The sequence below is a fragment of the Anomalospiza imberbis genome, chromosome 10, assembly GCF_031753505.1.
Source record: "Anomalospiza imberbis isolate Cuckoo-Finch-1a 21T00152 chromosome 10, ASM3175350v1, whole genome shotgun sequence".
Taxonomy (NCBI): domain Eukaryota; kingdom Metazoa; phylum Chordata; class Aves; order Passeriformes; family Viduidae; genus Anomalospiza; species Anomalospiza imberbis.
Window position 1 is genome coordinate 384508 of NC_089690.1, and position 16654 is coordinate 401161.

Below are 16654 nucleotides of genomic sequence, written 5' to 3' on the forward strand. Positions count from 1 at the left end.
GTGTCCCTTCAGCGGGACCGCGTCCCCTCACCGGCACCGTGTCCCCTCAGCGGGACCGCGTCCCCTCACCGGCACCGTGTCCCCTTACCGGCACCGCGTCCCCTCACCGGCACCGTGTCCCCTTACCGGCACCGCGTCCCCTCACCGGCACCGTGTCCCCTCAGCGGGACCGCGTCCCCTCACCGGCACCGTGTCCCTTCAGCAGGAGCGTGTCCCCTCACCGGCACCGCGTCCCCTCACCGGCACCGTGTCCCCTCAGCGGGACCGCGTCCCCTCACCGGCACCGTGTCCCCTCACCGGCACCGTGTCCCCTCAGCGGGAGTGTGTCCCCTCACCGGCACCGCGTCCCCTCACCGGGACCGTGTCCCCTTACCGGCACCGCGTCCCCTCACCGGCACCGCGTCCCCTCACCGGCACCGTGTCCCCTCACCGGCACCGCGTCCCCTCACCGGCACCGTGTCCCCTCACCGGCACCGCGTCCCCTCAGCGGGAGCGTGTCCCCTCACCGGCACCGTGTCCCCTCAGCGGGACCGCGTCCCCTCAGCGGGAGCGTGTCCCCTCACCGGCACCGCGTCCCCTCACCGGCACCGTGTCCCCTCACCAGCACCGCGTCCCCTCAGCGGGAGCGTGTCCCCTCACCGGCACCGTGCCCCTTCACCAGGACCGTGCCGTGCCAGCGGGACCGTGCCCCTCAGCGGGACCGTGCATCCCCCCAGCCCCGGGCCCCTCTCCCGGTGTCGCGGGAGCTGTGGGTGCCCGGGCACTGCAGCGCTGGAGCTGAGCCGCGGCTCCGCAGTGGGGTCGCAGACCTCACATCAGCGGTAACCAGCATCTCCTCATCCCGGCCCAGCATAATCTCTGCCTGGGTGTCACGGCTTCTTTTTATTTTTTATAAAATTCAATAAACCTGAACCAAGTTTCTGGATCGCTTGCAGAACGTTTATTTTCTCAGTTGTCGTTAGCAGCACACTAAGGGTGTAACTTACAGGTCGTTTAGGACTAATGACAATGAAAAAGGAAGTGGACAGCGGTTTCTGTGAGCTAGAAGCGATGTGCCCTGCCCATGCTTGTCAGGCGAATGCAGGGTGCCAGGATTTGACAAAGGCAGTAAAATCACTGAATCACAGAGCCCCAGAGCAGTTTGGGTTGGAAAAGCCCTCTAAGACCCAACAAATCCAACCATTACCCCAGCACTGCCAAGGCCACCACTAAACCACGTTACCAAATCCCACATCTGCACAGCTTTTAAGTCCCTCCACGGATGGAGACTCCACCACTGCCATGGGCAGCTGTGCCAGGGCTTGACTCTTTCCTTTCCCTGCCAGCTGTCATGGGGAGCAGGAGAACCTGCATCCTACCACCTGGAAAAGGCATGCAGTGGGACAGGGCTGCAAGTCGATGTTCCTGCAGTGCACACTTTTGCAGTGGGTGTGATGCCTTATGGACAGGACCCAGGACTAAGTGGACAGGACTTCAATGCACCAAAGGCTTTTTGATCGGGGAGAGAGCTTTTTTTTCCTCCAGACTGCGGTGACCTGTGCAGCTGGTAGTGTGGGGGAGATGCCAATACCCTTCAGGAGCAGGGGTCCATCCTGCTCACTCCTCAGAAAAAGGGGTCTGTCCCGTTCCAGCTGACGGTCGCACCTGCCCACTTGGTCCTGATTGCCATCTCCAGGGCTGGGCGCCTCTTCCCTGAGCTGTAGGGGCCTTCTCTTTGAGCCTCTTCCCAGTGATGCGAATGAGTGTCTGAAGAGGAAATGAAAAATAAATGTCTCAAAAAAAATCTTTAAAACCCAACCCCATTCAAAAAGGCTTCAGTGACAGCTAAAAGCAGAAGCTTCTGCAGCTGTATTGGTGTAGATGTTCTGCCGTTCTGCCCCAGGGAGCAGGGGAAGGGTAAGTAGGGCCTCCCGGGCTGGGGACTGCCCCTGCACCGTGGGCTCCCCCGGGAAATTCCAGTGCTCTAAGTGCAGCTCTGGGCTGCTTGCACGGTGTGTTTGCATACTGCTTTTCTGAGCAGATGCTCAGATAGTATCTGTGGCCACACCAGGTATCATGATGGTTGATCTCAAATCACTCTGCTTCCCTGCAGACTTACCCTTTAGTTTCAAGGTTCTGACTTCACTTTGAATGCTGCAGTGAAAGGAGAGCAAGGAAGGAGGCACCCAGTGAGGAAGGTAAGTGTTGCACAGCAGCAGAGAAACAAGAACCTTGCACCCCAAGCACAAAACCTGGTTCACAACCCAAGCGTTGCTACAGGAGCAGTTTGTCCCTCCTGGGGGGATATGAAACTTGGTGGGGAGCACAAGGGCCACGGTGGCAGCTGGTGCTGAGCAGGAAGACACACTTGAGCCTCAGTGAGCCAGGCAGGTGGCCCTGCTGCGTTGGTGTGCAGGTTTTGTCTGGGATAGAATTCATTGCCTTCCCAGTGTCTGGTATGGAGCAGTGTTGTGGATTTGTGCTGAACCCAGGGTTGATTATACAGACGTGATTTTGTTATGGCTGGGCAGTGCCAGCATAGCCAAGGCCTTTTTGCTTCTTCCTACTGCCACGCTGGTGAGGAAGTTGGGAGTGCATGGCAGGCTGGGAGAAGACACAGCCAGGACAGAGGAGCCAAAATGGTCAAAGGGGTATTCCAGACCGTATGACATCATGCTCAGTATGTGAAGTGGGGGGAGGGAAGAGAAAGGACTTTTGAGTATGGTGTTTGTCTTCCCAAGTCACTGTTGTGTGTGATGGGGCCCTGCAGCACCTGCCTGCCTATGGAGGAAGTGAATTAATTCTTTATTGTCCTTGGCTTGTGTGTGTGGCTTTTGCTTTTCTTATTACCCTGTCTCTATCTCAACCCATAAGTTCTTTAGCTTCTACCCTTCCAATTCCCTCCCTGATCCTGCGGGTGGGGGAGTGAGTGAGCAGCTGTGCAGGGCTTGAGGGCTGGGTGGGGTAACACCCCAGCAGCTGGACAGAATGTTATTATAAATTTTGAATTAATCATGAAACAGTCCAGCTTTCTGGTGTGTTTAAACTTTGTATTGAGTATTTAACGCAGGAACGAGTTGTCTGTGATGGTCTGTGATGCCCATACCTCAGTCCCTGCTAGGTCTGGGTTCGTACCTATTGTCAGGTGGGCAGTTTGGGTCTGCTCCTGCTGCCCAGTGTAGAAGTACAGGTGGAAAATTTTCTCGGATTTCCAGTCGGAGAGCAGCCGGCTGTCGGTGCCGAAGAGCACGCTGTGCCTGCCCGAGAGGCTGCACAGCCACACGGGCAGCCGGGGCGTCCGCAGCCCGGGGCTCACCTGGCCAGGGGGACGCCTGCCAGGAGCCCGGGCTGTGCCGAGGGTCCCGCTGGCCATGGGGCTGCCCCTGCGCTCACCTGCCGCTCCACCGGCGCCCGCTCCCAGCGCAGGAAGCCCACGGGGCCCCGCCGCCACGGGGCCTCGCCCTCCCCGTCCCCAGCGCCGGGCTCCGGCTCCCGGCTGCCGCAGAGCTGCCGCGGGCTCGCCCGTCCCGTCAGGAGCAGGCTGAGCACGGCCTGCGGGGAAACAGCGCAGTCACACCCGGGGACACGGAGCAAACGGCCCTTGGGGTGATGCCCTGCTCCCAGCTCTGCCACGTCTGTCACGAGTAGGGGAATGCCAGGCTGCCAGTGGCATTTTAAAAATTATTGTTACGATCACCATCATCATCATCATCAGTTTTTTAAGTGCACAATCATGATTAAAATTGCAAAATATTTTTTATGAACTTAGGTTTCTTTTTTCTTTGGATTAATTAACAAGTGATACCTTTTTTCCTAAATCGGATGTGGGAATAATAAAACCAGAAAACATGCTTGAGACATGTGGCTGATCCTACCTCTGTACAGGTGACATTTCCAGAACTGATGTTCAACAGAGGAGCTGTGTCACCCAAATCCTCTTGGACCCTGTGTGACCAAGCACAGATCATCAGGGCAGCACTGGGCCTGTGCCAGAGGCAGCACTGCACCTCCCTGCCTGACCAAGAGAAATTGGAGGAAAGGAAAAGACTTTTCAGGAGATATAACCAAACTACAGGAAAATGTTTAAAAAGCAAAATATACCTTTCAAGTGTCCTAGAGAAAAGTAAACTGTATAAAAATAGGATCACTCCATGGCTTCCTTCACCTTTGAACTGAAAAAAGAAATAAGGCATCACAGGGAAGGAATTATGGCCAGTAAATCATATGGAATTAAAACAATTCCTCTGCTTCAATACAGCCCTAGGCGAGTGTGTTGAGTTAGATGAGTAAGGTGTTATTCCAGGAAGATTTTGTAACTAATTTTGTTGAATAGGATCAGGTAAAAAAAAGAAAGAAGAAACTTCCAGTTACTGCCTAAATGGGTTTTATACAATTTTTCCCATATTTTTGCTGAGGCTGCAAGGAATCACACCCTTGAATGATGTACAAAATACTGCCCTGTTTACCCAGTGTTTATGGGCTGAGAGAGCTGGAATAATGGCTTAAGTCACAGGGATTTACATGGGAGCAGGATCCCTTCCCACAGGAAAGGCTGGAAATGATCCATGAACTAACTGCACATTAACTGTGTGAACGTCCTGATGATGTTAACACTGCTGTGCCCAAAATGCCCAATTTGAATGGGAAATAAGATGTAATGTAGCAAGAAAATAACCTGGATAAAGCAGTTATCCCCACTTACATAGTTTATGTGGTGAGAGATGAACCCCTGAGCAGCAGCTTTCTCCGAGAACTCGAACTGCCGGATCTGTTGGGCATGGGCAACATGAGGGTGGTGTAAAGGAGACATGAATTATACCAAAAAGCTGAACTTTTGAATCCTATGGTTCCATTAGTCAAACGAAAGAACAATGCAAAAGTTTGCTCTGCCCTTTCTCCAGCTGTGGGCTCTGGCTCTGTGCAGGGATTCATGGCAGCAGCTTTGTGTTGACAGGACTCTCCTCATTGCAGGAGAAGGAAGATGGGCTTTGGTGGAGGGGAGGTGGATGTATCACGGGCTGCAGCAAGACCTGGGTCTGGGGTGATCCCTGTTTGTAGTGCAACGTAAGTGGGGGAGCAGGTGTAGGAGATTCTGTGTTTCAGGCCAAAAGTATCTTTAAGGAAAATCCCATTGGCAGAAGACGGTTCCATACTCACTCTCTCTGTGAAGCTGTTGGTTCTGTAGCCTTCACGTGGCATCGTGGTGATAGGGGCAGTGATGAGGCACACAACAGCTCTGCCGCCTCCTCCTGCTGCCCACAGGGTCTCTGCCAGGGCCGTGGCCAGTGCCTGCCTCTGCTCCCACCGCCCAACCCGGCACAGCCTGTGCCAGGGGGAAACCAGGGGCTGTGACTGTGAGACCACAGAGATGGGGGGCACATGCCACTGTCCCGAAATCAGAGGATTTGGTGGAAAGAAGCCTTGCCAGGGCGTCAGCCAAGACTTCTCTCCCAGTGCATATCCTCACCTGTATCTGCACAGCTGAACCTGGATCTGGTTTGCCTGAACCCAGAGGCTGGCACTGACCAAACAATGCATGGAAATAATTTTCATGTGTCCCATGAGGCCCAGCAACTTACCTTTCCAGGTGAGTACATTCTGTCTCTCTTGTGAAGAGCAGGTATGTGATGATGTGTGCTTGTACAGCCGCCAGAATGGCCCTCGTTCCTCCCTAGGAACAGAAGAACAGCTCCTGCCATCTGAGGAGTCTGACTGAGCGCTTGTCACTCCAGCAGTCCCTGGCCAGGGGGACCACAAGAAGCCCTTACGGAGAAGAAGCTGCAGAGTAGCCCTGGCCATGTTCTGGGGGCGGCAGGGACCCTGTGGGTGGGTGCCTGTCCTCCCTCTGTCCCAGGGAATAGTACCCAGCTCCAGGCACCATCTGTGCAGGGAAGCCCCACGGTTTGTTTTGTGTCCCCTCCAGCCTCGCAGCAAAGGGCCAGAGGTGCTGAGGCAGCCCAGGGCTGATGTGAGGCTGCGCACAGGAGTGCCTGTGCCAGCTCCCCACCGTGCTGACACCCACCAGGGCTGTGCTCCTTCTGTGAGCACGGAGCTCCGGAATGCAGGGAGTGGCACCCATGGCTGTACCCAGCGCTTCAGCCTCTGGACAAGGCGGGGGATTGACAATTCGAGTGTGTATCTTGGCTTTCTGCTTTCTTGGGTGAATGTTGTGATGGTAAATAAGGAAGAAGAAAACCTCCATCTCAGAAAATGATAGTCTAGGTGACTTCACTTGTTGGATGTCTAGGTGGAGCAGGAATAATTCAGTAAGTCTAATTCTCAGAAAAGATACAGGCTTTTTGCAACCTGCTGCATCTCTCCTGAGCAGGTGTGTGGGGTACAGGTGTGCAGGGTACAGGGGTGCAGAGTACAGGTGTGCAGGGTGCAGGTGTGCAGGGTACAGGTGTGCAGTGTACAAGTGTGCAGGGTGCAGGTGTGCAGGGTGCAGGTGTGCAGGGTACAGGTGTGCAGGGTACAGGTGTGTGTGCTGCTGAGGCCCCTGCCCTGGCTGCCAGCTCCCACAGGTGTCTGTGGCAGCAGGCAGCTGGTGCCAGGCACTGCAGGACAGTCCTACCTTTCCTGCCTGCAGCGCGTAGGCCAGATCGGAGTGCGGCGGGTGGAACCTGAAGTGTGCTGCTGCCCACTCACCGCTGAAGAGGGGGGCCGTGCTCCTGAAGAGCAGCTTCTGCAGCCTCTGTGGAGCAGGAGGCAGAGGGGCCAGGGTCAGAGCTCTCGTCCTGGCACGAGGGGTCTGTCCCATCAGGGCTCTCGGGGTGCAGGTGCCGTGCGCCCCCTCAGCCAGAGCAGTGGCACACCGTCTGCCCAGAGCCAGGCCTCACAGCATCAGAGCAAAGGTGGTGTTTGAGCTCTGCAGGGACTTCACACAGCACTCAGCCACTCTGGTGAAGCTTGGTTCTAGTGTGTAATAACTTACATTTGGGTACAGTGCACATTTTGGGGAAGATTGCACCGGGGCCCATCCTGCCATTGCCCGTGGATTGGCCAAGCTGCTGGACAACAGCAGCTGGCAGCAGTGCTTTTGGGGCCAGGCACTCAGTAGGAGCTGAAATCCCTCACTGATAATGTTAAAGGCCCTTTCCGAGCCTAACAGTTCTAAGATTCCATGATCCTGCCTCCTGTCCTGAGGCTGTTTGTCAGGGAAGCCCCCAGGTGCAGGGAAACGTTGCCTGTTGTCATTTGACTGGTTCTCTCCTGAGAATTATTGTGTATCAGCTTTAAGGTTGCATTCCAGCCATGTTTGTTAAGAGTCTCCTAAATAATCCGTTCCACATCCTGTTCAGCTTACTTCAGCAGGCTGAAGCCTGCAGTCAGAGCAGCAGGAAAGGCTCCCCAGTCTCTTTCCCTTCAGGAGATTCAATTACAGCTCATACTTAATTCAGCAGGCAGCTCACCATTGCCGTGTCCGGGGGGATGGGGCGGCCGCCCATGTCCTGAGGGAGCAGGAGGGGCTGGGGGACGGAGGAGGGGGGCTGTGACCCCGGGGACTCCCCGGCTTCGGGTGGTCCATGGCCAGCACTGCTCCGTCCTTGCTGCAGGGAGAGGAGCAGACAGTGCATCACCCGGCGCTGCTGCTCCACCAGCGAACGTGCCCCCAGTGCTCCCAGGGTGGGCACAGCGCCCGGGCTGACAGGGGCTGGGGGGCACCTGCTGCCCTGGAACGCGCGTGCCCTTGACTTCCAGCTGTTTTCAGGCATTCTCAACACATCCCTACGAGCTGATGACTGGAGCAGGCAATAGTGCTGTATTTGTCTGAATTACAGGGAATACCCTTCAGTGTCTCCCAACCTAAGGGCACAGCAGGCTTTCCAAATACTTACATTTTAGAGATCTTAGTTTGTTTTCTGAAACTCATTGTGAAAACCATTCGTTCTTGACGGAAAGGTTAATCAAGTGTAGGACTGGTCTGCCCCTTTGACTTCAAAATATCTGAAGTCTGCTTCTCAAAGAAGCAGCACGAGAAATGAGTCTCCATAGATACCTGGGCTGCAGGTATGGACGTTGACCTCCTCAGTGTTCCAACTAAGGACAGGCCAAAACTCACCAGACAAACAGAAAATATTACCTTTGGAAAAGGAGTTACCTGATGAGTCGTGCTGTTGATTTCCAAGCTGAAAACATAAAATAAAGTACAAATGAAAACACCCAACAGAGGTATTACTAGCATGTGGAGAAACTGGAGCCCAGCCAGAAGGGAACCCCAGAACAAAGGAAGAATAAGACCTGTACCATTTATGTTACTGAGTACACGAGGACCTTTTATCATTGTCACGTAAGTTTTGTAATAAAACATAAGTTGAAAAATTACATTAAATAACGACCTGGAATCAAAACTGTGTTAAAGAAGCAGAATAAAAATCTTACCCACGGAAACTAAAGATTTCTCTCCATTTGCTGAGGTCAGAGATTCTGCTGGCGATCTCCTCCAGCGGTGTCGGCGCAGCGTGCCCAGCCCCCCGGTCACCCATGGCGGTCACCCGCGGGCCCGGGGCTGCTGCGGAGCCGCGCTGCGAGCCCCGCTGCTCGGAGCCCCGCTGCTCGGAGCCCCGCTGCTCGGAGCCTCGCTGCTCTGACCTGAGCCGCTCTCTGAGCCCCGCTGCTCGGAGCCTCGCTGCTCGGAGCCCCGCTGCTCGGAGCCTCGCTGCTCGGACCCTCGCTGCTCGGAGCCTCGCTGCTCTGACCTGAGCTGCTCTCTGAGCCTGAGCCCCGCTGCTCGGAGCCTCGCTGCTCGGACCCTCGCTGCTCGGACCCTCGCTGCTCTGAGCCTGAGCCCCGCTGCTCGGAGCCCCGCTGCTCGGAGCCTCGCTGCTCGGAGCCTCGCTGCTCTGACCTGAGCTGCTCTCTGAGCCTGAGCCCCGCTGCTCGGAGCCTCGCTGCTCTGAGCCTCGCTGCTCGGAGCCTCGCTGCTCTGACCTGAGCCGCTCTCTGAGCCCCGCTGCTCTGAGCCCCGCTGCTCGGAGCCTCGCTGCTCGGACCCTCGCTGCTCTGAGCCTGAGCCCCGCTGCTCGGAGCCCCGCTGCTCGGAGCCTCGCTGCTCGGAGCCTCGCTGCTCTGACCTGAGCCGCTCTCTGAGCCCCGCTGCTCTGAGCCCCGCTGCTCGGAGCCTCGCTGCTCGGAGGCACCGACCTCCCCGCCCGGCGCGGGGCTCGCGGGCAGCCCCGGTCGCACCGCGATGGAGCTGCGGCAGAGCCCGGCGCAGCTGCTCTGCTCGCTGGGCCGGCAGCATCAATGTTTAATGCCGCAGGAGCGGGGGCACGGCGGTGGCTGCTCGGGGGGACTGCGGGTGGTGGGGCATGGGGCAGGAGCAGGGGCATTTTCCAGCATGGAGCAGGAACGAGGGTGCTTGCCGAAGTGGGGCGGGAGCGGGGGCATTTTCCAGTACGTGGCATTTTAATGGATGCAAGGGGGTCCAGGGTCCATGCTGGGGCTCCCCCGGGGTCCTTCCTGCGGCTCTCTCAGGGTCCATGCTGGGACTCCCTCACAGCTTGCACTGGGCAGACCATACCTGCTCTTCCAGCCCGTCAAACCCACAAACATTATCTTAATTTTATTTTGCTGGTAAGAAGTTATTGTTTGCCTTAGGAATAGCTAGGCTGATGCCCGGGTGCAGGGTGGGATGTGGGAGTGGTCAGGCAGGGCTTTGGGCACAGTGACCTCTGTGAGGACTCCCAGACCCCAGGCTGAGGCTGCTCTTTTCTGCACAGTAAAGGAATGTGTTTGAGTTTGCTGTGTAGTAAACAACACCATGAGATGCAATACAAATTATGCTTTAAGAACATACATTAACATTAGGAGGAATATGCATATAGATCATGAAGAAAATGATGGGACAAGTTGGGAGTTGTGCTGACTTGCAGAAGTCCTTCCACATTGATAAAATCCAGGGAGATGTGGAGGCAGAGCTACCTTGGGAAAGGATACAGCTGACAAACCTTTGCAACAACCCGGCAGTGTTTTGCCTTTCACAGTAAAAATACAAAAATTACATCAAAGTCAGTAAGGCCTTGTGGGCTGGTAGATACTGAAACACAGAGGGCTGTGATAGCTGGTACCCGGGTCTGACCTGTACCAGGGCACTGGGTGGATGCTGGCTGGGATTGCTCCTCACCCACAGCTGGGCGCAGCCCCTGCAGATAAATGGAGCAGGGGCTCTCCACTTGTGATTGCTCTGGGGGCTGTTTCTGTGTCCTGTGAGGAGCTGCTCATCTCCAAGGCACCCAGGTAACTCTACGGAGGCAGTGCTTGGTGGTATGATGCTGTGCCTGGGGAGCATCTCTTGCTTTAGCTGACTTGGGCATGTCCAGGGGTGAGGGCCGATGCATCTGTCTGTTCTGGCTTCCCGTGCCAGCTCCTCCTGTGTTTGTTCCTCAGTCCCTGCTGAGCTGCAGCCTGCACGGGAGCCTGTCTGCTGTGTTATTGCTGCCCTTTGCCGGGGTTCTGACGGGGTTTGATGACAACTTGCGGGGCCGTTCTCTGGAGGGGGCAGTGGAAGGTGGAGGTACCTGGGCTCGCTCCCGTGGCTCTGCCCTGGGAAATGCCCTTTGCCTGATGAGCTGCAGAGGGTTTGTTCAGCGCTGCCAAGCCTGGCTGCCTCCCTCAGGCAAGCAGGAGCACGTGGCATCTCCTCTGCATCTGCTGTGCTGTGTCAGCTTTGTCACCAAGCTGCAGTATCTGCTGGGGAAACAAGAGCTCCCAGGACTTTGCGTTTGGGGCAGTCTGGTTTGTTAAAAGGAAAAAACCCATAGAGTTTCATGGAGAGAAATGATGCTGTTGCCATGCATGTGAAGCCAGATCAAAGTGCAGGTGTTTGCGTTGTGCCCTCTGAGCATTGCACTTGAGCTGGAGTCTGAGGGGTGTTGGGGCAGAGCCTGGGCATTGTCCTGTCCCTTGCTGGGCGTCCTTGGGCCCTGCTGCTCTGACGTGGTCACGGCTGCATCCTTGCCTTCACCAGGGCTGAAGGGCAGAGCTTTTGCTGGTGAGTGTGTGCTTCTACTGCAACCCATTGATTGGACTTTCCAGATTCACTGCAACGCTACTGAGATTTCTGTTTTTCTTCATACCAGCCACTTTTAAAACAGTTTACAGGAAAAAATGTCTTATTAAGACCTTACCCCAAGAAAATGGGATTTTCCATCCAGACATTACCATACAGCACATCTTCTTTTGTTCACTGCTTACACCATACTGACACTTATTTGAAACTTCCCTTTTTTACCTTCTCTAGAGCAATCATTCACAAGCTGGTTCATGTGGTGGTTGCTGATGTAATAGTGACAAATTTCTTTGCTTGAAATGTGCTTAAATCCCATCATTTTAATACATCAGGTCAACTGCTCCTGTGATTGTCCCTGAATCTTTTGATTTTGAAAAGGGAAATTCAAATCCAGCAAATCGGATTAGCAGGGCATTGAGGAAGTGCACCAGGGAGCAGACCAGGATGGTCCAGAAGGAATTTGCAAACTGCTCACTGTGAGTCTTGAATGTAAAAGTTCCCTCTTTGAAATTAGCAATTTTCTCTGAAAGGTGGTGGATCTTCACCTCTGAGGAGAAGAGAATCATGATGAGGCAACCACAGGAACCTGAAAGGGAGGGGGAGAGGCTCATCACTTCAGTAGTCCCTCAGCTGTGCTGCATGAAGTATGTTGCAGCTAAATAACACGTGGAGAATGTCTGTATGGCCACACAGCTTTAACCGGGATTCTTTTTGGAATCCAAGCCAATGGCTATTGAAATGGGTGAGCTTTTCTAATTGAATTTGGCTCAGGACCAGGAATATTTAGCATGGCTGATTTAGTGCCCTGAGCCACTGAAGTATCTGTGTTCATGTTCAGCTTTACGTTGCTCATTGTGCCATTGAGCATAACGGAGCTCTCTGCGTGTCTGAACAGAAACATGTACTGAAGGCCTTTGTTAAATTATGGTTGTAATGTGTAATACCTTGTAAAGTCAGGGTAAATCTGCCTGTCAGCCTAGCCAGCAGCCCAGGGAACAGCCGTGTGGCTGTTATCCCTGCATGGCAGTGCTTCCTCTCAGAGACCACGAGCTGCTGCTGGCCCCTGGCTGCTCAGCTCTCCTGTCCTTGGCAAGGCTGTGCTGCTCTAAGTGGTGATCTCGCTCACATTGTCTGGAACCCTCCTGTTGTGGAACCAGCTGCATCACTGGCATATTTTTGTTGTTTTCCCCCCCCTTTTCCTACTTTGGTGTGGTTCCTGGTTCTGACTGTGTGTGGGGTGTCAGTGATGCCACCCCAGCTCTGGGTTCCTGGGGCCCTTCTGTCACAGTTTCCTGCAGCTGCTTGCCCATTCCCATCCTGCCACCCACCCTCATGCAGGATTTCCCCAGTCCATCTCTCAACTTCATTTTGGAAAACAGGTGGTTTCACATTTTTGATGTGGCAGTCACCCGCCTTCCTGCCTGGCTTGCTTTTGCCAGTTTAGAGCCAGCACAGCCACAGCTGAACCCGCTCTCCTCTGCTGAGAAGTGGGCGAGGCTGAGCGGTGCCACCTCAGCCCAGCCTGGGGGTACTCACAGGAGATGAAGCTCCACAGGTATAGCCCGAGGGGGCCGTGCAGGGTCTCGTAGGGGCTGCCAAAAGCATTGAACATGAAGAACCCTGCTCCCACCAGGGCAAAGACAATCAGTGCTGTACAGAAGAGAATGACACTAACATGGATACTCGCAGGGATAATTCTGAGCAAATCTGGAAAAACTGAAAACAAAACAAACACAACATTATTATACACAGTAGGCAAAGTTGTCTCTGATGTCAGACCGAGGGTTCCTGCCCGTTTGTGATAATTGTTTTGATCCTGCTCTTCTAAATGCAACCAGATGAAATAATTCACCAGAAGTGTTTTTTCATAGATGTTTGGAGGCAGAAAAATTCTGTGAAACTCAGAAGTGTAGGCTAGCCAGGAGGGAGAGACACTACCTCCAGGGAAAGCCTCTCCTCCCCTTCCTGAGGGTGTTATTTGGTCCTTAATGTGAACAGCAGCTTTTGAGGAAAAACCAGGAATCTGTATTTGAGGAGGTAGGCCTGGCACAAGGTGTCACTGAGGTCTCTTCCAGTGCTGGTGTTTTGGAGCTGATCTCCCTTGGCTGAAGGCTTGGCCATCCACTCTTCTCTGGGAATGGGACAATAAATCTTTCTTTAGACTTTTTTCCATTCATGTTCATGAGGCCCCACAAAGAGCTGTGACGTGGGAAAGGAAATTATGTTGTGATAGTGGATGCATAAATTCAGGAATAATTTATTCTAAATATTTTTATGCAGCTTTTAAGCTACTGTTTCAAATTGTGGTCCTGTTTGTCTAGGACACAGAGATAGTCATTCAGAGAGCAAGAGAATGATTTTTAAAAATTCCTGGTTTTTTTTTGCAAAAAGGAGGTGTTTTGGAAGGAACTGTGAAATACACTTCACCGTTCCTGATCTATGGGGGCATGACCAAAGTGAGGCAATAATGCCTGGAGGTGCTTTGCTGTGGCTGTAATATGTGCAGAGTAAAGCAGCCTCGCATCAATTACTCCTCCTTGTAAAGTCTGTACCAGCAAACTGCTCTGCAGCTCCATGCAGAGGCACAGAGCAGCAGGTAATGGGGTATCAAGTCCATTTATCTCTCTGACTAAAAAAAATGGAAATTAATGAAACAACTGTCTGCAGAACCCATGAACACAGCCAAGTGCAAGGTGCTGCATGTGGGCCGGGGCAATCCCAGCACAAACCCATGCTGCTGGGGAGTGCCTGGGAGCTGCCTGAGGAAGAGGATGGGGTGCTGGAGGGTGAGAAGCTCCTCGTGCTTTGGCCACGTGCTCTGGCACCCAGAACCTCCCTGCCCTGGGCTGATCCACAGTGTGAACAGCAGGGGAGGGGGATTCTGCCCCTCTGCCCTGCTCAGGGGGGGCTCCATCTGCAGGGCTGCCCCCAGCCCTGGGCACCCCAATATTAAAACAACAGGGAGCTGCTGAGTGAGTGCGGAGGGGACCACAGAAGCAGGCTGGGACAGCTGGGGGTGTCCAGCCTGAGGAAGGGAAGGCTCCAGGGAGACATCAGAGCCCCTTGCAGTGTTTCCCTCTCCAGGAGTCCTACAAGGAATAGCATTAGTTCCTGTGGCACTATCTGATGCTTTGGGAAAACATGCGAAACTGTGTGTTTAATAATACATTTTTTATGGTTTGTTTTAAAAAAAACAAGTTATGGCATGGTATTGAATCCTCCCCTGGGCACCTGCATCTACAGCTGGTTCTATCAGTAACATTTTATATGTGATGTATCTGGAAAAAATAATTCCAGAAGCAATGTTGTCTTGAAAGTAAAACATTCCTTCATGGTCCTGAATGAACCCATGTGTGCTTTGCATGGCAGAGACCTTTAGAAAATTAACCACTGACCTAGAAACTGATGGGAATGAGTGGGAACAAATGGAGCAGAAGTTTTCCCCAGCTGAACTGGGTTTGCTGGCAGAGCAAATTCATATTACAATTAAAAGAGATACAGTGGTCAGAGGGGAGCACTTAATGGGAACAAGCACAGAACTAAATCATTTAGCTTATTTTCTGTGTGTGTTCTCCCCAGACATGCTAATGTGCAGTGAGTGCATTAAGCTATGGCTGTGTATTTTATAAGTTTGTTCTGCTTTCTGGAATGCTCCTGGTGAGCTTCCAAGGTACTGAGGTGATGGGAGGGGGCTGCTGCAGCCCCAGGGAACAGGATCAGCACCTTGTTCTCAGTGCTCTCTGAGCTGAATGCTCCTGACCCCTCACAGCTGTCACTGACTGAACCTGAGTGTCAGTCCCAGAGCTGCTGGCAGCTGGACCAGCCCTGGGTCATAAGTCTCACCTACAGCAGTAAACAAAATCCCTGGGATTGCATAGACCTCTCTGAAAATACAGCCATGGTACAATAACTGCACACTGGGATGGCACACAAAGCAATCAACAGGGAACTTCAGTGGTATAAACAGACTGGTGATGGAATTGAGAGAGAGCAAATACTAATACTATATCAAATTAGCTAGGTTTACTATTTTTGGGAAATGTTATATAGTAAATAATTTTTGGTACCTAGTCTGGCAACCTTCCCTTGCATTAACTCATGGGTGTGAGCAATTTGCACGTGCTGGTGTAGCAGAAAATTTGATCTGTGTGCTGTAATAACTTCAGGGGAGGTACTGTACACACAGCAGCTGGCTTTTACTGCCTGTTCTGCCTGCTGCTGGATACATATGTGTCTCACTTCATAATCATATTATTGATCTTCTTATCCTTGAAGATTAATAGGTTATGAAAGCAAAGTGAAGCCATTACTGATACTTTGACATTCTGTGTGTCAGGTACCAAGTCAGCCAGCATTTCCCAGACAGCCTCCCCCAGTCCTTCTTCCAATGAGTGCCACAGATTGCAAACTTTTGGGCTGCTTTGTTTCTCAATAGCAGCCAGTGCCCCAGCTCTTTCCGGAGGTTCTTGCTGGTTTAGTTCATTCTTCTTGACAGCATAGAGGTAATGTTGTAATTCTGGCACACAGAGCAAGATGACGGAGATTAATTAAACCCCCCAAATATTATTTTTAAAGAAATAGTATAAATCTCTTGGAATGTGGCTATCTGTGTAACTGCAGTAATAGATTCTTGAAAACATTAGCCGGGCTGTATCGGTATCATAAAATAAGTTACTGACCCTGAAGTTCAGAGCACGCTAAAGGCAGCGTTGCTTTGGCTGCGGGGCTCGGTGTCCGAGCGAGGGGCAGCCCTGTCCCGCCGCCCCGGCGGCAGCACGGGGGTGCAGGCAGCTCGAACGCCATCGGTACTCACATGAGAACTGGAAGGGTCTCCCCCCGAGCCCGCACTGCCGCACACGCTGCCCGGAGAAGAGCCCGTACTGGATGTGGCCGATGAACTTGTGCAGCTCCGGGCCGCTGGCGTTGACGAGCAGCGCTCCGGTGCTGCAGAGGATCGTGCCCCTCACCCAGAGCTGGGTGCCCACGGCCGCCGCCGTGCCCAGCGCGCAGGCCAGGCTCAGCACCCCGGCCGTGCAAAAGATCAGCTTCTTCTGCTGCGCTGGCATGGTGGCACACGGGGCTGCCGGGCCGCGCTGCCCGGAGGCGGTGCCCAGCCCCCGAGCGCCGCAGCAGCCCGGATGCTGGGGAGCCCCGGCGCCCGGCCGGCCCGGTCCCCGGAGCCGCGGTGCCCGGCCAGCCCTGGCCGGAGGATGCTGTAAAGGCTCTGCTTCCCCGGGCCCTTCTGTACAGCTTTGCAGATGTCTCAGTGCATCCCCTGTCACTTGATAGCGAGGGTTTAGGGTGACAGATCTCTGTAATTTGATGAGTGTTCTGCTCGTGCCAGTCCCCGGGGAGTGGATGAGTTGGGGGTTCAGATGATGGGCTTGGCTGCTCTATCTGATTATCTGCTCTCCATAAAGGAAGCGTCCAGATGGTTTATTTTTGCATGTTTTCTTCTAAAGTAATGCTGAGCTGCTCTCTTGTATATTTTGGTTGTTGTTTTGTTTTCTTGGTTTTGGGATTTGGTTTTTCTTCTTTCTCATCTGGGTGTATTTCTTTTTTGCTGTTTTTTAAGGTAATGCCCAGGTACCATACAGCACCCTGCCAAACCAGGAGGCCCCTCCTCAGTATCCAGTTGCATTTGGGCACTTGCTTGCCCTTGCT

The 16654-nt window shown here is 53.5% G+C and overlaps 2 protein-coding genes and 1 long non-coding RNA gene across 4 annotated transcripts; 1 reads left to right on the top strand and 2 right to left on the bottom strand.

Moving 5' to 3' along the window:
• Nucleotides 1–951: 951 nt before the first annotated feature.
• Nucleotides 952–8465, bottom strand: MINDY4B (MINDY family member 4B). Its single transcript, XM_068200073.1, is given in 10 exon segments — nucleotides 952–1772; nucleotides 3115–3300; nucleotides 3303–3531; nucleotides 3855–3924; nucleotides 4081–4151; nucleotides 4682–4747; nucleotides 5137–5302; nucleotides 5559–5650; nucleotides 6554–6797; nucleotides 8362–8465. Coding segments are annotated over 10 exon segments (1404 nt in total). The 3' UTR covers nucleotides 952–1596.
• A 1624-nt stretch (nucleotides 8466–10089) lies between these two features.
• LOC137479641 (uncharacterized) lies at nucleotides 10090–11332 on the top strand. Its single transcript, XR_011002402.1, has 2 exons — nucleotides 10090–10218; nucleotides 10949–11332. It is a non-coding gene; the product is annotated as an uncharacterized lncRNA (long non-coding RNA).
• Nucleotides 11304–16058, bottom strand: CLRN1 (clarin 1). Of its 2 annotated transcripts, none has more exons than XM_068200104.1 (3): nucleotides 15804–16058; nucleotides 12527–12706; nucleotides 11304–11576 (listed from the first exon to the last, which is right to left on the bottom strand). In XM_068200104.1, exons 1-3 carry the CDS (start codon nucleotides 16054–16056, stop codon nucleotides 11311–11313), a joined length of 699 nt encoding a protein of 232 aa, XP_068056205.1. In that variant the 5' UTR covers nucleotides 16057–16058; the 3' UTR covers nucleotides 11304–11310. The 2 variants fall into 2 exon arrangements, with proteins under 2 accessions (XP_068056205.1, XP_068056206.1); XM_068200105.1 differs by having other exon boundaries at nucleotides 11304–11615.
• Between the last annotated feature and the right edge of the window lie 596 nt (nucleotides 16059–16654).

Bases quoted from the DNA above. Each gene is read 5' to 3' on its own strand.
- CLRN1 (XM_068200105.1), bottom strand. From the start codon at position 16,056: ATGCCAGCGCAGCAGAAGAAGCTGATCTTTTGCACGGCCGGGGTGCTG. The intron at 12,707-15,803 runs GTGAGTACCGAT...TTTTGTTTTCAG, and splicing joins GAGACCCTTCCAGTTCTCAT to TTTTTCCAGATTTGCTCAGA. The intron at 11,616-12,526 runs GTGAGTACCCCC...AGCACAGCTGAG, and splicing joins CCTGTGGAGCTTCATCTCCT to GGACTACTGAAGTGATGAGC.